At 47.1% G+C, this 27,701-nt stretch overlaps 1 protein-coding gene across 1 annotated transcript; it reads left to right on the top strand.

The window, feature by feature from the left end:
- Positions 1 to 235: 235 nt before the first annotated feature.
- Positions 236 to 26,884, top strand: LOC146194373 (E3 ubiquitin-protein ligase MARCHF3-like). The gene is made up of 4 exons (XM_084596047.1): positions 236 to 448; positions 560 to 905; positions 14,899 to 15,054; positions 26,539 to 26,884. Exons 1-4 carry the CDS (start codon positions 292 to 294, stop codon positions 26,687 to 26,689), a joined length of 810 nt encoding a protein of 269 aa, XP_084452173.1. The 5' UTR covers positions 236 to 291; the 3' UTR covers positions 26,690 to 26,884.
- The last annotated feature ends 817 nt before the right edge of the window (positions 26,885 to 27,701 follow it).

Genomic DNA, 27,701 nt, shown 5'->3' with positions numbered 1-27,701 from the left:
TACTTCGCCAAATACGCTACCTAGCAGATTCAGCCATTCAGCTAGCGTGATACGACATGGCGCCGTACCGGGGAAAAGGCGGCTTGGGACCGGTGAAAAGCTGTCCCCACCCTAGACGGCAGTGCTAGTGCCGACAGTGTGCGATTGCTTCACGTTAAGACAAATTCCTTTAAGGATGAGCAGGTTCGTTGTAAGGCGAAGACTGTTCGTCTAAGCGGTTCCCCATGTGCAGGGCATCGTGCTGCATTGGGCGAGGAAGCATGGGCGCCTGAGGGTGCCGCCGCCGCCTCGATGGTTTCCGAGCAACCCGAGGTGATCCCGCCGCCGGAGAACCTGTCTGAACACAGCGGTGACTCAAAGGTGCAATCTTGCAGTAATGGCGACATCTGCCGCATCTGTTTCTGTGGCGTTAGCACAGAATCTCTGCTGGCGCCATGCAAGTGCAAAGGTGAGTTTTACTGTGTTTCCATTTCGGTTGCGGCACGCCCTTCGTTCGCATTCCCTGATCCCGCTTCATTTGGCGCGAGCGATCCTTTCAACTGCGGCGCGTATTTCGTAGGCTCGCTGGCCAAGGTACACAAGAGCTGCCTGGAGACGTGGTTGGGAAATCAGGCAATTGACCAGTGTGAGATCTGCAAGTACCACTACATGACGGCACGTCGTCCGAAGGGCTTCCACGAATGGCTCATGAACTCGAGCACACGGGAGGACAAGCAGAACCTGGTGGGTGACATGGTCGCCCTGCTTCTCCTCACGCCCCTGGTGGTATTCTCTCTGTGGCTCTGCACGGAGGGGGCCATCCAGTTCAGCCATGAGGGCTTTCCCACCTGGGAGAGCGCGGGGCTGGTCTTCATCACCATTGTGCTCTTCGTAGTCTTCTGCGTCTGGGTCACCCTGCTGTACAGGTGCACGTCCATTGCTTTCCTTGAGCGGCGCTTTAAACCACTACTTCATTTCTACGCTGAAAGGGAGCTTCGGCTTTAGTGGGCTTTTTGACGAGGCGTACGACGAAATCAAGGAATCGTGGCTGGTGAATGCGTGATGACGGAGTGGTCGAACACATTTGCGGTAATGTATGAGCTAAAACGCCCTAAAATGACTTTGAGGGACACCAAAGTAGAGGGCGGTTAATTTCTTTCACCCGGAGTTGTGTAACATGCACTTATCTTCATCCCTTCTCTTATGGCGCGGTTCAGGTGTCCACATATCGTGTGACAGGTACTGCGCCTTTCCCTTCCTGTGAACCAATTATTATTATTATATTATTGCATTGCACGATACATGGTCGTCTTGCGTTTGGCCTGCATGAAAACAAGGCCGCCACGACTGAAATTAAACCCGGGCCTCCCAGTTCAGTATAGCTTAGAGCCATAACCGCTGAGTCACCGCTGAGCCTAATTGCAACGCTAGGCGTAACTCAATTAGAGTTCAAGTTCAGGTTTAAGGTAAAAGTCCTTCACTTCCACTCCCAAGATAATTCGTGAGACCTCACACGCATACCCTGTGCCACTCGCGATATTGATTGATTGATTGGCCGAGTGGAATTTATGAGCACGCGTATTAGAGGATGGCAGGCAGCTCTTGACTTGTTTCGGCATCTTCTGCCAGGTTGATGGTGCGTCGCTGGGTCACAGGATCCGCGCTTCGCCGCATGGTCGCCCAGGCTTATCAACTTATTATATGTTGTCTCAGCCCCGGGAATTGTGCTCACTCCCAAATTATATATTTGAGGGTCTCTATCACCCTGCCTTGTTTGCACTGATCGTTCTCGGTCTCCTTAAGCTCCCGTAGCGGGTGAAACACTCAGACCAGGTTCATGAAGGCACCCGCCTCCACGCCACAGCTTGTCTATTATATAGACTCAATCTGGTGGGGAGTCCGAGTCTGAGCCCTGATATACCGATACTACTTTCAAGCCTCTGGCGCCGTCTATAGAGTGGCAACATAAACTAATGGAACCTGTGTAAATCTCAAACAACAGAGTGGATGTTTCCAGGTCCAAATCATTGTCGTCTTCACCGCGTCATTCCTTACTCTTAAAAGCAGCGTAGCCATGATCTTGAGTACTATAGCCGCGGCGAGTAAGCGTGCCAGGTGCGTCCGCATCTTGACGAATGCATACCTTCAGGAACTACTCATAAATTCTGACTCATGAAAACGACAACAGTGAGGCAGCTCAGCTAAATAACTTGCCGAGCGAAGTTAACAAGAGCCCCTGCAACCTAAGAATACAAGGAAGATGCTGGAACCCGACGAGCGGAACAAAGAATGTTTATATTCTTTTCAGAAATCGTAGTGCATTAATAGCAAGAATCTTTCACTGAGCTAAAATAAATGAGAAAAAAAACGAGACCGAATAGCTCGCAAACAAAACCCCGCCAGCGAGTGAGGAGCAGGCAGGAAAAATCTTTCGAAGGTCGCGTCGTGAGACACAAATAAAAGGGATATACTTTTTTCCACCAGAATATGATACAGTTCTTCGCATTTTCAGTTTCGCAGAACTTCGTTTATGTCCACCTTGACCGTGAACGTAGGTGTCAAAATTAAAACGAGCCACTAGTATCCGTTGTTATTGTTGTGACTGTAAAAAGAAGAAAAGGAAATGCTTGCATAGACAGCTCGATTCCACATCGCTATGAATGACTACGCACCAAAGTTTAGTTGCGGGTGGTGAAGACCCAGGAAGTAGTGCATTGCGGAAGAGGCCGCAGCTCGAAAGGCAGCTCTTTCTAACCACCTTCGAGAGGAAACAGCTATGGATGACGCAGCGGACCGACGAAAGTAAAAAGCGGACCTAAAGCGGCGCAGGTGTTCTGGGAGTAGAACACCGACTTCAGCAGCATATCAGAAGAAAGTCCTGCACTTTCGCCTTGGCATTTTCAGAAACTTCTAAGTGCCCCGTCGGGGTGGGGCAGTGGTAAGACGCCCGACTACTGTCCGGAGTTCCCGGGTTCGAACCCGACCACGGCGGCTGCGCTTCGATGGAGGCGAAACGAAGTGGCGTCCGTGTGCTGTGCGATGTCAGCGCACGTTAAAGATCCCCGGGTGGTCGAAATTACTCCGCAGCCCTCCACTACGGCTCCTCTTTCTCTCTTTCCACTTTAACTCGCACCTTCATCCCTTCCCTTACAGCGCGGTTCAGGTGTCCACAGAGCAAGTGTGACGGATACTGCGCTTTTCCCTTTTTATCAACCAATGATTATTATTATTATTAGGCAGCCTCCGTGATTTTTCTGCTTAGACTGACGAATCCAGGCCTTTCGTTTTCTTGTTACTTTCGATTTGCAACGCCAAGAGTGTCGTCGCCGCGGTGGCTGTCTTTGGGGGCTTTGATCAAAGGCGTGGGGCCGATTCCGGCCCCGGCAGCTGTGTTTAGGGCACCTGTGCGATCTCAGCTGAGATTTCCATATGGCTGGAAGCATACTAGTGCCCGCAAAATAAAACGGAGCACAAGAACGAACAAAATTTTGTTTCGCGGCGCGCCCTGCAAGCGGATGCGTGTGCTTGTGTTCGTGAGGGTCACCCGAGTGTTCAGCTTGACACTCTTGGAGCTCGCCTCATCCGCGCTCCGTTTTATTTTGGGGGCACATCAGAGTGGCTCGACTACTCCTTTATACGTTCTGTAAAACCACACGCCACTCTGTGATTAGCGCGCTCGGCTGCTAAGACGGAGTACCCGAATTACATCCCGGCGATCGCGTTTCCATGCAGGAAATACGCTAGGTGTTCGTGTACTGTGCGATGTGTTGCGTTAAAAAACTGCAAGTGGTCGGATTTGTGCAGAGACCCCACAGCTTGCCTCAACGCCAGAGTAGCTTCGAGATGCTAAACGTAACATAAATTGGGGCAAAGTAATTTAACATGGTTTAATTACCGCCGGGTTGTTTGTAATTTGGTTTTAGATATACTGAGTCGTACAAGTACCTGGACGGTAGCAAACGTGCGGGGAGAGGTGCGTATGCAAAAATAAATGACTGAGGCTTAACACTGCTAAAACTAGATAGGGCGAAGCTTAAGCATGGGTTTGCTTTGGTTAGACTATTCGAGACTATGTTATCGAGGTCGCCATCAACTATAAGATGGAACACGTGATGCTATACCTGCCGTCAAATGTCCCGCCCCAGTGGCTCAGTGGTTAAGACGTTTGACTACTGAATAGAAGTACACTGGTTCGAACCCGACCATCGGTGCTGCGTTTCGATGGAGACGAAACGGAGAGATATCGACTGTGCGATGTCAGTGCACGTTAAAGATCCTCAGGTGACCGAAATCGCTTCTGAGCCATCCACTACGGCACCTCTTTTTCTTTCCCCTTCAAAACCCGCCTTCCTGCTCTTCAACCTACAGCGCGGTCAGGTGTACGCAGAAAAGGTTGGAAATACTGCGATTTAAAGGTCGAGGTCAAATGTGAAGTGGTGGTACACCATAGATGGAAATAACGTAAATCTATACAGCCACATTGTGACCTCTGACTCGTTGAAGGTCAGGCGGCCGGACAGTACGCAAGCGAAGGCTTTTAGAGTCAGTGGACGCTCCCATTCTTCGTTGGTCTATTCCGCCACCTTGGCTGGTTTGCGTTCATAACTCTAACTAAATCCGTAGCATGTCTGGGAGACGTCAGCTCGATGATTGGGTAGTCTCGAAGACAATGACGGTTCGCTTCAATAATAGCGAGAAACTGCTAGCCGAGCAGCGCTGTCTCACGTGGTATGTCACGTCACCACAGCTGACAGGTGGCGAGTCACGTGGTACATCATGCGGCTGACAAACCTCCGCTTGAGGGTTAAAAACCTGGAGCCGATGTCCTTGGCTCCACTACGCAAGTGAAGTAAACGTTTTGGAGGACAAACAAGATAGGTAGACAAGGGCAAAATTATAGGCATCAATGTCTTGGTATAGACAATAAGGTGTAAGCAACGCATTCGAAGAGAATGCAAACGCAGCAAACAGAAGTGTCTCGGTGGGATTGTGTGTGAGATTAGGGAATTGGAAGGGATAGGGTGGATGGAATCTGATACTTGATGGAGACAGTATAAACCCAAGAATGTTTTTATGATTATAATAATTATACCACGTTTAGCTGGTGCTGAGGGCCCATAACATTATCTACAGCCGAACGTTTAGTGCATTTCCTCATACCCGGAAAAGTTCCAGATGATGAACGAAGGTGATTGCTTTTGGCGATTAGCAGAATTCCTTGCACGAGTTGTACAGTCGGAAACGAAAGTCCATTAGCCGCAAGCGATGGCAAGGGAACCTTTAGATATATTATTAACCGCTGGCTAGAGACCACACTTGTGCAAGTGAAAGTCAGAACCCTGAATATCGGCGCCCTTTTTCAAATATCTTTAGATGGCACTTTCCGACAGAATGCGGTCCATCTTTCTGTTGTGGGACCGCACTTTCGCGTTACTGAAGACTTCTCTAGAGGTACGTTCGGTCTTGGACGTTTTTGCCACCAGGTGTGTTCTGTAGTCGACTTATAAGGACAGTCATACACGCAAGCGGTTACAGGATGATTTCAAATAATGACGAATATTACGCATCTGGCAGATGACACAGAGTACCTACTGGAATACAAATCGGCTTTTTTGAGTAAGCGAGTAAGCAGATAAATATTTATTGAACGAGCATGTGTTTCCTACCTTGTAGAAACGAGGGCAAGAGACGTCCGTGCCCTAGTAAAAACACAACTGCTAAGAAACTCATATTCTGTGTTCTCGACGATTGCTAAACGCGTATTTCTGATGAGAACAAAGTAAAGCAAAAAGTTCACTTAGGGAGGGAAGGTAAGAACAAAAAAGGGCGGAGGCTTAATCAGAGATGACTTTCGCTGATTCAAGATTAACCACCTGGCAATAAAGAGTGAATGCACCCTCTACAACTGGGTTAAGAATCTTGGATACCGAGACGGAGTACCCGGTTTCAAACTCGACCGGTTCGAATTCGTTCCGCTTCGACGTTGTTTATTTAGTGTGAAAGCATTGCACGCGGAATAGCTAATCCTCAGCAAAATCCTAGTTTGACCTTGCGGGGCCGTGAAGGTCATTTGCCGAAATATCACTACCCACACCGAGGCTTCAGGAGAAAAAGACGAGGTCTCCCCTCGTGAAGAAAAAAAATATAAGAGTTCGACGCTACTGAACCGAATATTGAGCGAAAGCAATAACTTCGGGTGACCGAGCACTCTTCTTCTTCTTCATAATCATCTGCTTCTTATTCTTCTTCAGCCCACACATAATGCCCCGCTTTAACCAAGCCGTATGAATGTGCCAAGAGAGTTCTACTTAAGTTGAGGACAACCCAGAGGGCTATGGAACGAAAAATGGTAGGGGTAACATTAAGAGATAGGAAGCGTGCAGAGTGGGTCAGAGAAATAACGCAAGTTAACGACATTCTAGTGGAAATTAAGAAGAAGAAATGGACATGGGCAGGACATGTAGTGCGAAGAGAGGATAACCGATGGTCGCTGAGGGTAACAAACTGGATTCCAAGGGAAGGAAAGCGTAGCAGGGGGCGGCAGAAAGTTAGGTGGGCGGATGAGATTAAGAAGTTCGCAGGGGTCAAGTGGATGCAGCTAGCACAGAACCGGGTTAAGTGGAGAGATATGGGAGAGGCCTTCGCCCTGCAGTGGGTATAATCAGGCTGATGATGATGATGATGGTGATGAATGTGCCTTAGTGGCCTAGAGGGGTGACGAAATGCCAACGAGAGAGACAAGTCGGCAGCTCCTGCCAGCCCACATAAAAAGCCTCTCTTTAACCAAGCCGTATGAAAGTGCCTTGTTGGGCTCTAGGAGTAACGTAAATGCCAGGGCCCTGGCAGGCTGATTCTGACATAAACGTCCCATGTGGAACGAGAGACCCAAGCTGGCACCTCCTGCCAGCTTGGGGTGGTCTACAGGGGTCGTCTAAAGGTCAAATGTCAATGGTGGTCATCGACGGGCCACGCTGACGGCTGAAACTGCGAGGAGTATATATTGCCACCTAGCGTTGCCAGGTGGCGCATGACTGAGGTGTGAAAGGAGGACGAAGTTGAAGAGGACGACAAAGTGTCGCTTGCACGTTTGCGTCTGTGCTGCTGTGTTCTGGTGTCTGGGCTACCCCCTGCTGTCATTGGTATCCTTAGTCACCGTGTACGTGACATTCTGGTGGAGGTGCTGGGAAAAACGATCGCCTATGCAAGAATCTCCATCTACAAGACGTCGCGCCAGCCCTGTACCATTGGACATCCCCGTGCATCGCTCCAGTCGACGGCTCCAGGGACTGTCTCCGGAGTTTCAGCCATCACCCGCCGCCATGACATCTAGTGCTCCTGCGCAGCAGGTGACGGGCGTCGCACCGGCCTGTAACTAAACCTTGCAGGCCCCTCGGGTACCGAAGACTTTCCATGGGGACCTCTTTGAGACAATACGTGACAATATATATGCTTTCGCATTATATCCTATCTCCACTCAGAAGATTAAGATCACGAGGTGGGCGTCATAACAGCTAAAGGTATCATGCCGACACCGCGCGAAGTCGGGAGTCTGGGATAGTAGAGCTTACGCCCTAAAACCTAATTGACAGAAACCCGGAGAAGCGCAATATTCGTATTTCTTCGCCCGTGTGGTGCACCTGTGATTGTTGCTCATGGAAGTTGAGGCTGGACTCGTTTCTCGAGAGGCCCCGCTGACAGCCCGAATTACACGCACCAACCTCGATGGCATCTGTAACCTTACTTCTAGCAGACGGAGACCATCTCGATGCCTTTGCTCGTGCCACTTTTATTTTATCGTCATCATCATCCGCGTATTCACTGGAAGATCACAAAGTTCATGCACACCTCGTGGAAATTCGGCCTGGTCTATGCACGCGTTTAGAAAAACAAATATCAGCAGTTTAACCCGGGTACGTCAAGGGAAGTGTGCTAAGATGTACTGAATTGGTTTGTGGTTAAGCCTTGTCTTTCTGCTGTTTAGCGCGCGTCCAATCATAATTTTAGCAATGTCAGGCACACTGAAAGTGACCATGACGACCTTATGGGCGCTCACGCTCGCCATTGGGATCATGCGCCTCGCATTTACGTCCTCGTCTTCCTTGCTGCGCTGCGGTGATGAGCCTCTAAGGAACCGTTGCTAATGAAACGTTTTCGGGCCATGAAACAGCATAGCTACCCAGTACGACGGCACACGTAATTCTGCTGCTCAGTTTGGGTGTTCTGGTAGTGTTTCGCTTCAATAAATTATCATTCTCATGGAGAAATGATTGGCAACCTATACTATAAAATATATATTGTGGAAGAAGGCTCGGTCAAGACGGCGAGGTCGTGGCGGCAAGGACAGCGAAGCCTTGTCTAGCGTTTTAATCCGATCACGAATCCAGGCACGCGCCGGAGCCGGCGCCCCGGGACGATGATGATGGTATGTACAAATGAAAGAAGATGATGATGGCATGTACAAATGAAAGAAGGTCTACAGAAGGCTCACACAATCTGCCCGGGGGGTCGGAAGCGGCCAGCCTGGCCGCTCTAACTAACCGATGTACCGCGGCGCACAAACGGTTTCAAGCGAGAAACATGAACAGTTTCAGTTCCACGGTGGCGTCGATCGGCTGGGGGATCAACAGGCGTGACTTTGTAGTTAACTGGAGAAGTTTGGCTGATGATCTTGTAGGAACCAAGGTAGCGGTGGTGGAATTTGTCACTAAGGCCAGGGGTGCGCAGTGGAGTATAAAGCAGTACTTCGTCACCGGGACGATAAGAGACCACGCGATGCGTAGAATCATAGCGACTCTTGCGGTCTTCTTGGCACGCTGCTGTGTTGAGGCGGGCAAGATGACGGCATCTGGCCACACGAGATATGAACTCGGTAGGTACCGATGTGGAGTAGTCGGGCGTAGAGAAGAAGGAAGCGTCGAGAAATGTAGTGGGAGGACGGCCATAAACGAGGAAAAATGGAGAATAACCGGTAGTCGGCTGTACTGCTGTGTTATAGGCGAAAGTGACGAATGGTAGAATAGTGTCCCAATTTCGATGATCCGGTGTGATGTACATGGAGATCATATCCGATGAGGTGCGGTGAAATCGCTCAGTCAGTCCGTTAGTCTGGGGATGGTAGCTCGAGGTTGTCTTATGAAGGGTGGATGACGTGTAAAGAACTTCGGCAACGACTGTCGATAAGAAGGCCGTCCCGCGGTCACTTAGGAGCACCCGAGGAGCGCCATGACGCAATACAATTGATCGCAAAAAGAAATTTGCTACTTCTTGAGCGGAACCGGTCGGTACAGGTGCTGTCTCAGCGTAGCGTGTAAGGTGGTCGACAGCTGTTATAATCCAATGGTTACCCCCATCGGAGAGAGGTAGGGGACCATATAAATCGATGCCGACTACGTCGAACGGCGTGGCGGGACAGGGAACAGGTTGTAGAAGGCCAGCGGGTAAAGAAGTCGGCCGTTTGCGACGTTGGCATAGAGGGCAGGATGCGACGTAATTGGCAACGCTGGAAGATAGGCCAGGCCAAAAGAATCGTTTTTTTCACGCGGTCGTGTTTTGTCAACACCAAGGTGACCTGCAGTAGCGTCATCGTGGAGAGCCGCCAGTATACGTGGGCGAAGCACACGCGGCACGACTGGGATCCAGCGAGTTCCATCAGGGCAATACACGAAGCGGAGTAGGATGCGATCTTCGAGCTTGAAATTGCGAAGTGTCGGCGAAGCCGAGCATTGGGTGGGTACGAAGCGCCAATAAGGCGGTCGATGATGGGACGGCAGTAGGCATCGGCTAATTGCTGTGAGCGGAGAGCGTGTTTGTTCTCAGAGTCGTCAAATGAAACTGTTGTGATATACGTCGGGGAAAGTGATGGTCGGCTGTGGTCATAGGTGGAAATGCATTGGGAAGAAAAACAGCAAGCCGATTCCGAAAGTGGACAACGAGAAAGACCGTCGGCGTCTTGGTGTTGGCGACCCGATTTATAAGTGACGTCGAAATTGTATTCTTGCAAGCGTAGAATCCAACGGCCAAGTCGGCCTGTCAAATTTTTAGCGAAGACAACCAGCAAAGAGCATGGTGATCGGTCACAACTGTGAAGTGCCGACCGTATAGGTAAGGGCGAAACTTTTGGACAGCCCAGACGACGGCAAGGCACTCCTGCTCGGTAATAGTGTAGTTTTTCTCAGCTGGAGTCATAGTCCGACTGGCGAAGGCAATCACTTTCTCACGCGAAGTTGCATCGCGCTGCAGAAGTACAGCGCCAAGACCGAGACCACTGGCATCAGTGTGCAGGATGGTTGGAGCGCTGTCACTGAAGTGGCCAAGAACAGGGTCTGATGTGAGGGCGTGCTTCAGGTTATTAAAAGCAGCTTCGCACTGTTCAGTCCACACGAAAGGGCTGCGTGCTTTAAGTAGTTGATGAAGTGGAGCAGCGCTACTTGCAAAATGCTTTATAAAACGCCGGAAATAAGACGCCAGGCCGAGAAAACTGCGCAATTCTGTAGTCCGTTGTGGATGAGCAAATTTCAAGAGCGCGATGATTTTTTCAGGGTTTGGACGAATGCCGTCATGGCTGACTAGATGTCCCAATATTTTAATTTCCTTCTGTGCGAAGTGGCACTTCTTGGTGTTGAGCAGAAGGCCCGCTGAAGCGAGACACGTGAGGACCTCATATAGGCGCGTGAGATGGTCGTTAAAAGTTGACGAAAAGATGACGATGTCATCCAAGTAACATAAACAGGTTCTCCATTTTAGGCCACGAAGCACAGTATCGATCATCCTTTCAAATGTCGCTGGTGCGTTACAAAGTCCGAAAGGCATAACATTAAATTCGTAAAGGCCATCGGGAGTTGCGAAAGCGGTTTTTTCTTTATCGTCCTCGTGCATAGGTATTTGCCAATAACCTGAGCGGAGGTCCAAAGTCGAGAAATATTCGGCGCCTTGGAGAAAGTCAAGGGCGTCATCAATTCTTGGCATTGGGTATACATATTTGCGGGTAATTTTGTTGAGTGCGCGGTAATCAACACAAAAGCGTACCGAGCGGTCCTTTTTTTTAACTAAAACTACTCGGGAGGACCATGGACTTGTCGAGGGACGAATAATATTACGATAGAGCATGTAATTTACATTTTCTTCAATTACTTTTCGTTCTGAGAGGGAAACCCGATAAGGCCATCGGCGAACGATAGAGTTACCTTCAGCAATGATGCGATGGTGCGCAACACTAGCCCGTCCCAGTGGTGGAGAAGTGGCATCAAAAATGGCTTGGTGTTGTCGAAGCAATGTCAGCAGTTCTTGGCGTTGGTTCGGCGTGAGGTTAGGATTAATAGTCTTTGTGAGAACAGAAAGAGAGGCGTCTGTCGAAACACGGTGCTGAGGCTGAGGGGCGGTGAGCACCATCAAGGACAAAGGTTGAACATCCACCATGCAGGCGAGAGAAGTTCCTTTTCGGAGCACGAGGGATTCACGTGAAGTGTTAGTGGCCGCTACTGTCGCTGAGCCGTTGCAGAACCTCTCAAGACTAGACGGGAAGGCGATACCGCGTGCAAGATGACGATAAGATGGTGCGATGAGTACGTCCCCGTCAGCGATGTGGTCAGAAACAACGGTAAGCAGTTTTTCGCACTGAGGAGGCAGAACAGTATCAGCGGCAGCAACGAGGGGATGATGTCGTTCAGAAACTTCAGATGAAAAATCGCTGTCATATGGATAACAAGGTCGCCACAAGAAATTAACGCCGAAGCGGTTGACAAAAAATCCCATCCAAAAACCATCAGATGCGCACATGGTGAGAGCACAGCAAACTGCACATGATGGCGGACGCCGTCAATAACAACTCGTACGGTGCACTTTGCTAAAGGGCGCAAAGGGACGTCATTGGCTCCACGGAATTCAGGCCCATCATATGGTGTCGTAACTTTTCGCAAACGGTAGCACAAATCAGCGTGAATGACAGAAATTGCAGCCCCTGTATCAATCAATGCTTCGACCGGTAATCCTTCAGCGAAAACAGAAATCACGTTATACGGGCGATCTGGAGGACTTTTGGTAAGTTCGCAGACTGCAGTTTGACCTCCGGAAACTGCAACGCTTAGTTTTCCGGATGGCGGACAGGGAGAGTTGTTGCGGGTCGGAGAGGGGAAACTGAGCGGCGGTAAGGGGATAGGGACCGACGTCGGTATGCATGGGTTCCACGAGGCTCAGACGAGGATTCTGGAGGTGGGCTGGAAATAGGTCGTCGCTGATAATATGAGGGTACGTCACTTTCGAAGGCGTCATAACCACGCCGCTCGTTCTGAATACGTCGACGGCAGAAGCGGGATATATGTCCTCGTATTCCACAGTAATAGCACACTGGGCGAGAGGGGCGCCAGGGTGCGTAATAGGGTGGCGTAGGCTGAGCCGTCGTCACGGGCGTTGATGTGGTTGTAGGGCGATGCCAGTTGGGGCGGCGGAACAAAAGGAGGAGGTGATGCGGCGACGTGCGCGTAAGTCGATGCTGGGCGGGGTGCAGGAGGGTCGGACGCCATAGGTCGCGTGATTGTTGCCGGCTCATCTTTAATGATGTTGCGGAGTCCGGCGTCATTAGAAGATACGAAAGAATGATCGCACCCGTGTCGACAGACAGGCTTGAGGGCTTGGAGTTCCTACCGGATGATGGCTCGAATCAGTGCCCGTAGATCCAGGTCAGCATAGGTCGGACCAGTAGCGATGCCGGGCTGCAATCGGGAGGACTGCAGCTGGTCGATGCGTTGGCAGGTCGCAATAATGGCGTCAACAGTAGAAGGATTCTGGGCAATCAGGGTATTATAAGCCACAGAATTAATTCCTTTTAAGATTGGTGTACGCGTTCAGGTTCCGGCATGGTGGGACTAACACGCCGGCAGAGTGCAAGTATGGCCTCTATGTAAGACGCGTGCGACTCATCGGGGCCTTGGAGGCGAGAGGCGAGCTTGTTCTTCGCGACCTCAGTCCGAACTGCTGGGTCCGCGAAATATTGGCGGAACTGCTGCTTGAATGTTGTCCAGTTAGTGGTGTGGGGTTCGCGGTTAATAAACCAGGTTCTGGCGACCTCAATGAGGTAGAAAGAAACATTCAGAAATTTTAGAGCATCGTCCCACCGGTTGTAGTTACTGCAGCGTTTATAGGTGTCCAGCCAGTCATCGACGTCTTCGTCGCGACGACCAGCGAACAGCGGCGGGTCGCGTTGTCGTGTGGGCACAGTCGGAGGGGGTGGTGCAGCCGAGGTAGAGGGTCCTGCCGATTTGTGGGTGCTCTCGGTAGACATAACGATGGTGGCAGGCGGTAAACAGCGACCGGAACGTAGCTCCATCGAGAGGCAGGGCACAAAACAGCAAGGGGATCAATTCTCACCTCCACCACTTGTGGAAGTAGGCTCAGTCAAGACGGCGAGGTCGTGACGGCAAGGACAGCGAAGCCTTGTCTAGCGTTTTAATCCGATCACGAACCCAGGCACGCGCCGGAGCCGGCGCCGCGGGACGATGATGATGGTATGTACAAATAAGATGATGATGGCATGTACAAATGAAAGAAGGTCCACAGAAGGCTCACAATATTTATTTGCTTAAAGAATGCAGAGCATAGTGGATAAAAATATTAAAGCGCGACACAGAACGAATAGTACAGCAGCCCTACTTTATATGAACAGTGACAGGTTTTTTCAATAGGTAAGCCTTTGTAATGTTAGCGGGATGGTAGTTCTATTGATTAGCTGTCTTGGGATACGAATGAAGAGAAATGAAAGTGGTGTGACTGCTGGGCATATCCACCGGGAACCGGTGGTTGCTGCGGGATATGATGGCGACACATTTAGAAGATCGCTGTAGGGAGTTGGAATGAAAAAACAAAAAACAGGCACTTATGCACAAAACAGAATTCACAATGCTTTCATATCACACACACTCAAACACATCGCGTAATTATGCACTTGCTCGGAAAATCAGTTTAACAACAGCAATAAAAAAAAGAATACAGGACATTGAAATGCACACTTTTCACGAAATGATTGTTTAGTTTTCACTGTAAAAAAAAACAAAAACAAAAAAAAGTGAACAACTGCAATGAACTGACGGCTCAATGAAGTCGATTTGTATTCATTACAGTTACAATCCGATGATAGAAAAAATGAATGAGTCAGCCCTGTTCTATATAGGCGCACTCCCGAGTGTGTGAGTTAAGACAGTGGCTATGCATATTAGTTGCGCGAGTTGGTACAGGTTCTTAGTCGACAGCGAGGGACATGAAGCGTAGAATGGCTATGCCGTCATTTCGCCTTCAGCCCTTTGCCACTGCGCTGCTGTCGACCAATGCAACTGTCGTTTCATAAGCTAGCTATAGTAGTTATTAAAAGTGCCATGCTGCTTAATCAAACAAATTGATCATATTACGAGCTTTATTGTAGGCGAGCTCGCTTAATAGGGTCAAGATAGCAGCTTGCACGTCTCGTGACGACGCGCTGGCGCTAGGCCATCTGCTTTAGAATTATAATAAATGTAGATTTAAAATATTTATTTAGGCTTGTATTTAGCTTGGGATGAATAGGCCTGTACGGGGTGCTCATTACGGGCAATGAGGAAATTCTACAGCCGTTTTTGTGCACAGTCCTTCGCTTACCGCCATACTCGTTGTTACGGGTTGTCACTTGCCCGAGAAACATTATGAACTACGAAGAGCGTTTTTTTGCGAAGGCTGAGATAGGCTTAGTGGTGCTTCTTCATGTACATGAACATGTGAATGCCGCAGCTGAAAAGCGTCGGCCACTGCATTTACCACATTCTTCCTGTTCACCTGCGCCATTCGTGCACGCGAACAGCTGCGGTACCACAGAGGGGTAATTGGGGCTCGTATACGAATGCAATGCTCCACACCGTGTTGTCGGATAAGAGCGGCGATGTTTTTTATCACCCGCAGGTATCACTACACTATCTGGAAGCAGTGGCGGTCTCACAACTTCCACGTCAACCTTCTGGTGAAGACGAACGCGTCCATCGGCGATGACCTGCCATCCACGACGCATCAGATGGGCGAGCCCGAGGCATCGCCCGGAGACATGGATGAGGGACTAAGGTATGCACCATAAACGGAACACTGATGGCCAAATCTAATTGGATATCTTAATGAGCATAAAATAGGTACCGCGTGGTGGGCGTGACAATCGAATCCTGCATTGCGTTTAGGAGAACAAGCACCCATCGATTTTTGTATTGTTCGCGCATTTCTGAAGAGCGCCAATGTTTTAAATCAAATATAAGTACCACAACCCATAGGCATCTGATAGATCATCTAACCTTGTGTTTGGCACATGATAGCCACGGTTGCTTATGCGCCATAAACTCCATATAACTAACGTGCACCTTGTGTTTGGCGTTCTTTTACCTGAGATTCCCTTGCGCCAATAAAATCCATCATCATAATCATCAGTTTACACAAGACTACCCATGGAGTTGTTGATTTATGCGGTTCATGTCTGAATGGCAGAATTCGTCTCACGTTCAGGAAATGCAGATTTCGATCCCCACTATCTCCATGCCCCCAAAGGTAGTTTACTGGGTCGCACAGGTGCGGACAAAAGCAAACATGGGTTTTTGTTTCCTTCTAAGCAGGCTTGTAGATAGACGCTTGCGCACTTTCACTTGGACAAATAATGTTATCTCAGATATGGAAGGTTTTGGTTACCAGTAGAACCGAAAAGCGCGCAACGTTTACTGTGACCAAGACTGCACCGACATCTCCCCTTAACTTCTCAGGGTTGAAATAGATACAGCAAGATGACGTTTATACAGCGGACCGAGAACGCTTGCGAAAGCACTATTTGAAAAATAATTTTGTGGCGCCACTGCAATCGAATTTCTCTACAGCTACAATGTTAATTCATGAGCAAAATAAATATATTGAATCATGTTTTGAAAAATGGCTCTATGCTGGCTTAGCCTAGGACTACTCTAGAAGCTCACAAGGTGCGCTGCATGCGTCTCTGCTTTGTCCTCTATGCACGAAAAGGAAACGCTGCGTGTGCACCTGCGCAGTTCATTGTACTAAGCCCTGTCATTTTCTAGGAAAAGCGAACTTTCGCGGTTTTTGCACTCTGCTACTATTTCCGAAAAATAAGCTGAAATCCGAGTACAGCCGAAAGTGAGCATTTTACAGAACGCATAGCGGGAGTGAAATGTTCCGAAACCATAATATTTAAATCGTAAAAGAACGGAGGTACGAGCAAATACAAAGGTCGCGTACAAAAGAATAGATATTAGAGATGGACGGCCCTTTTTGAAATATACAGTTTCCGCACTAAACATCCGACGCATATGCATCTTCAACAATTCTCACGGCACGCGCATGATCCCATCATTGTCACCCTTATCTACGTTCTTGGTGGGCAGGTTAATTTTCTTTTCGACACAGCGACGTACCGCTGACACTATTATCTTTCTCACTGGCAAGTGAAATACATCTAATATTTCCCGCTACGACCTGTATTTCGCCTGCCCAAAATGGTAGCACGCTCAAACATCGGTACAGATTTCAGCACTGTTTGAAGCTGCTTCAATGAAGTGCCACATTCCTTCCTGGGGAGCTTTTATGTTCCTGTAAACGGGCATTAAGGCGCCTGTCTCTCTGACCTAATGGCAGTGGAATGCGGTAGACAACATAAGTATTGCATTCGTATCCAATGTTCACAGATATGCCTATCAGTTTGTATGGCGTCGAAAATACAACGACCACCGTGTATTTTCGCCATTTTCCTAATATTGTTGGTGGTCGAGCTTTTATGTAGATATGCTATCAGTTCGAATTGCTTTATTGGCTCCGATGTAAGCTGTGTTCGACCTGGAAGACCCTTCACTTTTGGTAACGATTGGGCACGGAAAAAAATAACAGATGAGCGTGAAATATTTCAGATTGACACCAATGGATGGAAAAATAATTCTTCCACCGACTCTAAAGGACAAAGGACGCGTCGACCTAGAGGGCAGACAAGGATGATAGAGAAGGTAGAAGTAGAAGAAAAAGGGCAAGTAGAGGAGATTAATTGGAAAGGCAGCGGTGGCGTAGAAGTGGAACATCCGCATTGTATGCAAGAGGGCCATGGTTTGAATCCCGGTGACGCGCAATTCTCCACCGGAATAAAAAAAAATTCGCGTGTCGACGGAACTGCATAAACAGGTTTGCGGTGCAACCTGATGTCGGCGAGCACCTCCGGCAACGTACTCCTTCAACAGAACAGAAGTTGGCCATCCTTGTGCAGTAATTGGCTGCAACTTTCCATGATTAGTCCTATAACCTCGGCCCTTAGTCACCAGCGGCTGCTGAGCAACGAACCACGGCGGCGGTTAAAACCGTGACGCAGCAGAGGGTGCTAAGAATTTCTGGCTCCGCTGGACAGGCCGCCATTGGAAACTGACCCTGGCAACGTTTAATGCTAGAACCCTAGCTAGTGAAGCTAGTTTAGCAGTGCTGTTAGAGGAACTAGAGAGTATGAATGGGATATCATAGGGCTTTAGGGACGTTAGGAGACAAAATGAGGCCAAAGGACGGGCATGTACTTTACCCAGGTTTACAAGAGAGGCGAGAACTAAAAGTAAGTTTCCTTGTCAATAAGGATATAGCTGGTAATAGAGAGGAACTCTATAGTATTAATAAGAGGGTGCCAGGTACCGTAACTAAGCCTAATAAGCGGTATAAACGCAAGGTTCTACACGCCTACGCACATACATGTAGTCATGATGACCAGGCAGTTGAAAGCTTCTAAGATGTAGAATCGACAATGTGGAAAGGAAAGACGTAGTATACTGTACTAGTGGGCGACTTCAATGCCAACGTATGAAAAAGGAGTGCAAAAGCTGGCATTGGCTCTAGGAATAGCAGAGGGTGTTACTAGTTGAGTTCGCAGAGCGCAATAATTTAAGAATCATAAATACCTTCTTCAGCAAACGAAAGACCCTGAAGTGAACAAGTGAACATGGGAAAGTCTTAACAGGCGGAAGACATCTCGAGCTAGTTGGTTCATCACAGAGCAAAAACAGCGCAAACTTCACAATGGACAGAGAAGGGCAGACGAGACACAGGCGGAGTGAAATGAAATTGACCTCATACTGTGTTCTAACCCCGCCATTATGCAGGATGTAGAGGAAACCGGGAAAGGGCGATGCAGTAACGACAGGATAGTAATGTCTCAAATTAAACTAAATATGGGGAGGGAATTGAACAGATTAGCAAAAAAGAAGTCCATCAACGAATTAGTAGTGAAGGGGAGGGAATAAAAATTCCGGATCTCGGTACAGAATAGATATTCAGCTCTAACCGATAATGGCGACATTACCCTAGTAGCAATGAACAATAATTTCAGAAATATCATTACTGATTGCACTGTAGAAGTAGGCGGTAGGATAGTTAGAGAGGAGACCGGTAAGCTGTCAAAGGAGACGAAATATTTGATTAAGAAACGCCAGAGTATGAAAGCTTCCAATCCAACAGACCAGATAGAATTGGCTGATATATCAATGCTAATCAATAAGCGCGAAGGGGCCGATATAAGGAAATGTAACATGAAAAAAATTGACCATGCTGTAAAAAACGGGGGAAGCCTTAAAGCGGCGAAGAAGAAATTGGGCATAGGCAAAAATCAGATGTGTGCGCTAAGGGACAAGGCGGGGAACGTTGTCACGAATAAGGACAAGATAGTCAAAGTAGCCGAAGAGTTTTGTACTGATCTGTGCAGTAACCAAAGTAGTCAGGACAATAATGAATTTGGCAGTAGGGAAAATCAGTCAGATGTTCCACCAATGTCGAAGGACGAGGTTAAGAATGCTTACAAACTATGAAAAGGGGGAAAGCTTCTGGAGAGGGTCAGATAACTGCAAATTTGTTGAGGGACGGGTGGGAAGGGGGGGGGGGGGGGTATTGTGCTTGCTAGGAAAGCTGGCCACCGTGTATACGCAATGCTTGATGTCATCGTCAGTACCGGAATCGCGGAAGAACGCGAACATTATCTTAATTTTTAAAAAAGGGCACGCTAAGGACTTGAAAGATTACAGACCAATCAGATTACTGTTGCTTACATATAAGGTATTTACTGAGATAATCGCTAATAGAATCAGGAGAAACTTAGACTTCACTGAAACAAAAAATCAAACAGGTTTTCGGAAAGGCTACTCTACTATTGATCATATTGATACCATCCACAAGGTGAGAGAAAAATGCTCGAATATAACCAGCCCTTATACAGAGCATTCACTGATTACGAAAAAGCATTTGACGCAGTAGACACCAAGGCGGACATGCAGGCATTGTCAGTGTAGACGAGCCGTACGTGAAAGTGCTGGAAGATATATATAGTGGCTGCACAGCAACCATAGTTCTACATAAAGAAAGTAACAAAATTCCCATAAAGACAGGTGTTAGGCAAGAAGACACGATCTCCCCAGTGCTATTGACCGCTTGCTTAGAGGAAGTATTCAGAGACTTGGAATGGGAGCAGTTAGGGATAAGGGTAGATGGAGAATACCTCAGTTATCTACGATTTGCTGATGACATTGCCTTGCTAAACAACTCGGGGATGAACTGCAAATAATGATTGATGACCTAGACAGGAAAAGTAGAAAGGTAGGCTTGACAATCAATATGCAGAAGACTAAGGTAATGTTCAACAGCCTCGGGAAGGAACAGCAGTTTACATTAGGTAGCGAAATACTGGAAGTAGTAGGCGAATATGTCTACTTAGGACAGGTAGTAACCGCAGATCCGGACCATGAAAAGGAAATAACAGGAATAATAAGATTTTGATGGAGCGCATTGGGCAAGCACTCAAAAATTATTACTAGCAGTTTACCGGTATCGCTGAAGAGGAAAGTATACAAGAGTTGCATCTTGCCTGTACTCACCTATGGGGATGAAACGTGAAGGTTACTGAAAAGTGTTTTACTTAATTTGAGGACAATGCAGGAGGCTATGAAGCGAAAAATGGTAGGCGTAACATTAAGAGTTAGGACGCGAACATAGTGGGTCAGGGAAATAACTCAAGTTACTGACATTGTAGTGGAAATCAAGGAGAAAAAATGGACATGGCCAGAGCATGTAGCGCGAAGAGAAGACAAACGATGGTCGTTTAACAAATTTGATTCCAAGGAAAGGAAAGCGCAGCACGGGGCGGAAGAAAGTTAGGTGGGCGGATGAGGTTAAGTAGTTCGCAGCGGTCAAATGGATGCAGCTAGCCCAGGACCGGGTCAATTGCAGGAACATGGGAAAGGCCTTCGCCCTGCAGTAGGTAGAGTCCGGCTGATGATGATGAAGGGGATGCGATCATGCGCGAGTCGTGATATTCGTTGAAGAGGCGCATGCGTCGGATGTTTCATGCGGCATTTGTCTACATCATAAAACACAGTTGTGCGTCCAGCACCATCCGTGTCTAACAACTCTTTTGTACGCGTCTCATCTTTTTGCTCGTACTTACTTTTGATCACAAAATCAAGAAGTACCAGCTAGCGCAAGCGCTTTTTCTTTTACCATAATCCTCGAGTTTCAAAAGAATATTCTGGCACTTAAAGCTCCTCTGAAGCTACACGGTGACGCATTCTTTAATATATATTTTCCAACGCACATAGCCGAATTCGTAACGAAACAATTTATTGGTATGTCTTGTTTATTTCGAAGATGTGTTCTAGGCTGCCTAGTGATTAAACCTCTGCTAACTCTTGTCGATGCAGCAAATTTTCAGAATTTTAGTTCCAAATTACATTTGACAGCAGTGAAGGTAATACGACTACTCACCGAACATTTTATTGGGTGACCTTTACGTTGAATTCAGTCCACTGAAACGGAGTCCTGCTTCAAGTATCCTGCTATTATTTAAAGAAGGCACTCTGATGCTAAGCGATTGCAGTAGTATTGTACATCTCTCAGAATCTTAGAGCACTAGCCCTAAGGCTTCCGCCCCAGTGAAAAAGTGTTGTCAGGGACTGTTTATGTCTTTCTTAGATTTAAAGAAATAAATGGCCGTAATTGAAAAGTGACAGCGATATCATATTGCCCAGAATGCTATGATACTGTCGCAGCCGAACACGCCGCATGTTTAAATATCATTATCCAGCTCTGCGATTTCCATGCAGGCGTTTTAAAATACTTTCATCTACGTGCAATGCATCCAGAACCGACTTTTCTCTCTCTTCAGGAGCGTTAAGCAGTCCAAATTATTTTCATGCGCGACCACTGAAGTCCGATGCTAAGCATGAAGCTTTATATGTTCCCCGGGCTCGTACCAAAAGCGAAATAAAACTTGTCGGTGATCATGTTTTGCATATGGCCGACGTAGCTAAATCGTCTGTAAGCTTTTTAATATCACGCCAGAATTAACTGTCCGGTGCTTTGAAAGAAGAAGGAGGAAGACAGAAGCAATGCGTGGGCCATGCTTGCAATTCACGGCGCTTTTCTGACTAATGACAAACAACCTGTCTATTGTCGTGCTTCGCTGCCTCAAAAAACAATGAGTAATTTTTTATTCTCTGCATACGATGCGGATGGCGTCGAAAGTGACACACTTTGGCGAGCAATGGCATGTCGTTCCAAAGAGATCACCTAAGAGAACGTGACAACATTGACGCTTTAACTGCGTTTCGAAGGAGATATTCAACATTGGCATCCACACCAATACGGGTTTTACAGAAACTTCGCAGTGGAAAATAAAACTCCTGATGCGGTATCTGAAACAGAACCTATGTCTATCCCAGGCAGTCTCTCCACCAACTGAGCTAATATTGAAGGCTAATCTAGCAGGTGGTGTGGCGAGAGCGAATTCACCGCGAACTCTTAGCGTGCGTTTAGTGTTTAGCGGACCCCACGGAGGTGAAGTTGATTACATAACAATGACTAAAACAAACGATCTGGATGCGACACTGGTACACGCAGAAGGAGGCTATTGTCGTGCTTGCAACCATGCGCTTATGCACCCCAATCTACCGCCATAAACAGCATCCCTTTCAGCTTGCACCTCTTTGCACGAAAAAGGCCTACCAAGAACACAAGGCCAGCTGCATTTCGATGCCCTCTGCCGCTTTGCTTCTCGACATCGTCGCTGGCGCGATAATAAAAATCATGAAGCTGCACAAAGGATCGACAACTCTTGCAGGAACGCTGTGGTGTTCAGCAGGAGATTGACAGTTAAACAAATTGTGTCTAGAAAATATACCACTATTATTGATTTCACAAGTGGAACGAAAAATGTTAGTGTTTTGCTGCGTTTGAGATGAGTTCGAATCACCGTTCAGTCAGCACATCGGCCGCCACGTAAAATTTCGTGAGCCGAGCTTTGCTGCTTTCAGGCGTAAAAATGCCTCGAACGCCCTGCAGAGATTTAGCTTTCCGCGTTCAAGAATATCTTGTTCCAGCTTATTTACCGCGGTACATTAACGCCAAAGTTAGGGCTTAGCGTGTATCGACTATGATTGACCTTCATGACATATAATTTCCCGACAATCCTACGTGGCTCTTACATTATACATTTAGAAGTGAACGGTAGAAAAACAATATCATACAAAAATAGCTATCACTGAAGGGAAATTTCGAAGGCTACACTCAAAATTACTGGGATGGTACGCAGGTTTTTTTTTGAGTTGGAGGCGCATTAATATAAAATGGCTCGAAAATAAAAGAACACTGAGGTGTAAGCAGTGCGCAACGATTTTTATCGGCTAACATTATGATGCCTTCACCCTTGATGTCTTCACCGTTAAAAACAAGAGCATCATTTACACTGTCATCCCAAAGGTGTCCTCATAGCTCTTATCTAATCCAATGCTTCAGTAGAACTTGCCCTGAAACTTCACGTGGAAAACTTAATCATTCAAAGAGAGGTACAAAGAAGCGCGTTGTCCTGTCTCCTCTGCCTTTTTTTGTGCTTCTCCCGTACGATCATGAACCAAGTAGCCCAGCAAAACGTTTTACTTCAGTAACAAACTTGGCCATAGGCAACGCTGGAACTGGTGGCAGCGAGAGTGCACATCTTTACGTTGCTGAAGAGAGCAACGAGACACTCCAGAAGTTAATGCAAGACTGCATGACAGACTAGGCGCCTAAGTGAAGAATAATTGCTACAAACATGCTACAAACAAATCCCAGAAAATTCTGGCGAGTAATCAATCCCACATCCAGCAATCCTATCGCTTTGTTAAAATCATGTGGTGAATGAGTCAATAATGATCTCTGTGCTCAAGTATTAAATGAGGCTTTTGTTAATAATTTTTCATCTAAAATCTGTAGCAGTCTTCCTACTATATGTCATCATGATTACCTGGTGATGCCACCAGTGACTGTTGACACAGCAGGTGTTGCTCGCCTAATACTCCCGTACGTAAAACCATTCTAGTCCAGGATACGAATTCGTTAATGCAAATGTTTTAAAAAGCACTTGTGCCTATAGCTCAGTTATTTTAACACATATTTTTCAACAGTCACTGGACACTGGCACACTTCCTCAACAATGGAAAATTGGAAAGATCGTTCTACTTCACAAATCAGGGATCAAGTCCTCTCCTGCTAATTATCGCCCCCTATCCATTACTAGTACATGTTGCGAATTACTTGAACATATATTCGCCACATTCGTGAACATTCTTGAGAGTATTCATGTATTCATGTGAGACTAACTAATTTCTTTTACAAATAGCTTACATTATATACTGGATAAGTCATCAGTCGATGACTGCATCTTTTTAGACTTCTCGAAAGCATCTGATAAGGTTTGTCATCGGTTGCTTCTACAGAAATTACTTCCGCTAAATATTGACACCAATTTGTTGAAATGGATCGAATGCTTTTTCACCAATCGCTCACAATGTGTCTGCGCTAACGGCTACAACTAATCTTTTGCTAATGTACTATCAGGTGTTCCACAGGGTTCCGTACTAAGACCGTTTGTGTTCCTAATTTATATAAATGATCTTCCATCCTATGTGTCATCTAACATACATTTATTCGCTGATAACCGCGTTATTTTTCGCGAAATAAAAAACGATAACGATATTAACATTTTACAGCGCGACTTCACGGCTATCAATAATTGGCGTAATCAATGGCTGATGGACATAAACAAATGCAAGGTAATCCGTGTCACCCGTACTGCTAATTCGTCCCCTCTATACACACTGAATGACACCGAACTTGATAGCGTCTATTTGAATAAATACCTAGGCATTCACATTTCATTCGACCTAACTTGGAGACTTCATATAGATTACGTCATCAACAACGCTAACAAAACGCTAGGTTATCTGAGACGTAATTTTTCCCGCGCCCCGTCTACTTTGAAATCAGTCCTTTACAAAACTTTAGAACTTCCGAAGTTAGAATACTCAGCAGCAGTCTGGGATCCTAGCCAAGACTACTTAATTACTGCACTGGAATGCATTCAGAATAACTCTGCTCGTTTCATTCTTTCTAACTATAACCGAGGAGCAAGTGTCACAGAAATGAAAACTATTTTGCGTCTTCCATTATTGGCTTCACAACGAAAAGTTTGCCGGCTAACCCTATTCCACAAATTATATTTTCATTCCGTCTTACACAGAAATTTTTCTCAGAGACTCTATTACATATCGCATCGCATTGATCATCCCTGCAAAGTAGCCATCCCCTTATGCAAAACAGATTCTTTCTTATGCTCATTTGTTCCCCATACTTCCAAAGAATGGAACGACCTTTCTAATGAAATGATATCTATTACTGATACAAATAACTTTCGCAAAGCTTTAACCTACATTGTATAGGTACTACTAGTTTTGTGTCTACTGATACAATTATTGCCACTTCCATAGCTAATATTGTACATATAGGATCTATTATTAATGTACCCGCTTTTTACAGTGTATTTTTTCCTCTATTTCTTTTTGCCCACACCCCTCTGAAATGTCTGTACGGCCCTGTGGGTAAAGACTAATAATATAATGAATAATAATTGAGTCTGCATGTAGTAATGAAGTGAATATTGAAATTCACTTGGTAAAGCGTGAGTTCGATGAATGAAAATTGTAGAGTACACACCAACGAAGTTTTATCGAAGTGATTGTATGTACTTTGGTTATATTGTTACGAAGGGGTAAGACGTCGGAGCGCTGAACTACAAGACGATAGCGTAGGGAGCTCAGCTGGTCAACGGCAGCGCGTCCGGCACGAGAGTCCTTTTTCAACGTCTTTATCCTTCACCTGTCTTCTAAACTTCATCTTCTTCCGTGCTGTTACAATATAACTGTCCACGGACAGTTTTCACAATGATCTATACTCACGATAGAAGGACGATACGCATGAACGCTACACTGAGAAGCGGTCGCCATGCGCTACGCTCGATTTTCGAGCACATAACTGCAGAAACTAGAAAACAAAGCATTGTTCACAGTTTTTGCAACGTTCCTCTCTTGGATAATTTCAAGAAAATTTGGTTGTTGACGTCTCCTGTGCTCTTACGTTTGTTCCTAATAAGTTGCGTAAATAAACTGCTTTCGGCTTGCTGCATATAATGTATATCTGACCGTGTGTTATAGCTCATGATAGCCTTATTCGGTCATCTGTCGTCAATATTAATCGTGTTTGCGATATACATATTACGTCTCTGCATGTATTCCAGAATAAGAGCATTTAAGGTTTTCATCTGGGATTGCCCATTGGGAAGATCAGGAGAGACTTTGTGCAAATATATCCGCTACGCCATCCGTTAATTTGGCTTTTCGAGTGCCTGAGACAAATATTTAGAGCATTTACGAAGCGCAGGAGGCCCAGCCGATTTCTTTGAAGTCGCAGTTTGTGCACGAATTTAAATCACGAATGCCTCCAGGGTTACACTTACGCTACGCTGTAACCCTTCACAAGTGGGAGAATACATCGATACTTTGTGGAATGTTGGCTTTACTCTAAGCGCAGTGTGCGTCACTACCTAGCGGCTCCTCTGTTGTCGGTTTTTGCAAGACAGCATTTAAGTACTATTTAGGAGCACCATTTCGAACAGGCGATGCCTAGGCTGCAACACCGGCGGCTTCCAAGAAACCTGGGTTCGTATTCCGAGTTTGCATAGTTTTCAAAAGTGTCCTTTTCGCTCTTCTTGGCCTCATCTGATTGGTGGAAACGCCGGAACCAGAAACGACACACCAGAAGATAGGGCCCAGAAGGTTTTCGTGCCAGCTAACACTGACTGGAGTGTCGGTGCCATGTGTCGGTGTCGGTGCCATTTATTGGTGGTTGTGATCCTGGGGAAATAAGAAGCGTGCTATTATTTGCAGGAAATATCATCATCATCATCATCATCATCATCAACCAGACGCTACCTACTTCAAGGCGAAGGCCTCTCCCTTGTGCGTCCAATTAACTTGGTCCTAGTCTACTGCATCCACTTGACCCCTGCAAACTTCCTAACCTCAACCTCCCACTTAATTTACTTCCTGATAAAAGCGATAAGCAGCGCTATCCCGGCAGCAAAGACAGCACCCCATGTCACTCTGCGCTTCTCTCGAGCGAAATTTTCGTGAAACCTTATTGAAGCTCCTCGCCTTCCCTCGTTTGCATGTGCAGCAGCGTAGTCGTGGTGGAGGACGTCCCCGAGCTGGACGCCACTGAGGAGGCTCCTCCCGTCAACGAGGCGCCCGGCTCCCCCAGCAGCCCACCCAAGGAGTCACCGCCTAAATCCACCAGCAGTACCCTGATCATCTACTCAACTGCTGTGTGACGTGTCGCCATCAACTGCTCAGTGCTGCATGCACTTTCCCAGGGCCAGTGTGGAGTCTCGCCCTGCCCTGCACAACACACACACTTCACACCACCACACAAGCGCGCCAACGTTGCTCGCCGACCAATGCTTTGGCCTTTAACACCGGATATCGAGGGAGGGACCACACAGGGGTTCAAGGAGGGAAAAATTGCCACCCGGACGGCACTCCTTTCAAGGGGTGCCTTAGTGTGCGAGTGACTAATAAAGCTGTCCATGTGTTGCATGTGTACGCCCACAAGCGGCAAACCGGTAAGTGTGTGCGCTATATTTCGTGTGTGCGGTCCAGTGGACCGAAGAGCAAAGGCGATGGTCTAATTTGGCTGGTAGCTTCGGGATCGCCGCGTTACAGTGCCGTCTAGTCGTAAAGGAGACTAGGCTCGACTAGACTAACCTCGACTAGGCTTAGCAAGAGTTGTAGAATTACAGTCAGTCTAGAAAGCCCGATCGTGCTCCCATCCTCTTCCTCCTTCAAGTTAAAAACCGTGCCACATTGCATGGAGGCGCCTCGTGACGATGTAGTATTGGTGACAGTGTTCCTGGTGTACCGGTATCGCACCAGGAGTGCGTCGTCAACTTGCGCACGCGTGGAGCGGGGTGGGGACGGGCTGATGTAAGCGGGTAACACGATGGTGCAGTAATCCTTTTTCCTGGTATCGCATTGAACATTAGGCACTTGCACGATTATGGGAATCTAAAGGGCGGTTCTTCTCGGATGCACCGGGATTACTCGATTCCAGCCAACCCTTTTTCACGATCGTGATGTCTAAAGGCTTAGATTAGAAAAAATCTAAAATGAATGATAGAGAAAAAAAAAAGGTGGGTGGGGGTGATAGTTAACGTGGTGAGCAGGTGGATACCGACACATGACGATTTCGGGCGACATAAGCCCAAGCTTAGGCTTGTATTTGGATATCATCGCTGGCCTTTGCGGCAAGTACCAACTAACGGCGCATGAGTTATATCACTTATG

The sequence above is a fragment of the Amblyomma maculatum genome, chromosome 3 (genome assembly GCF_055883805.1).
Source record: "Amblyomma maculatum isolate TAMU_Amacu chromosome 3, ASM5588380v1, whole genome shotgun sequence".
NCBI classification, from domain to species: Eukaryota; Metazoa; Arthropoda; class Arachnida; order Ixodida; family Ixodidae; genus Amblyomma; species Amblyomma maculatum.
The sequence above is the reverse complement of the archived record's forward strand: the minus strand, read 5'-3'. Positions and strand labels throughout refer to the sequence as shown.

What these genes read in the sequence shown, in the direction of transcription:
- LOC146194373 (XM_084596047.1), top strand. Translation starts at nt 292, where the DNA reads ATGGTTTCCGAGCAACCCGAGGTGATCCCGCCGCCGGAGAACCTGTCT. An exon ending in GGCGCCATGCAAGTGCAAAG is followed by an intron (nt 449 to 559) that starts GTGAGTTTTACT and finishes CGTATTTCGTAG; the next exon opens with GCTCGCTGGCCAAGGTACAC. An exon ending in GACATGGATGAGGGACTAAG is followed by an intron (nt 15,055 to 26,538) that starts GTATGCACCATA and finishes CATGTGCAGCAG; the next exon opens with CGTAGTCGTGGTGGAGGACG.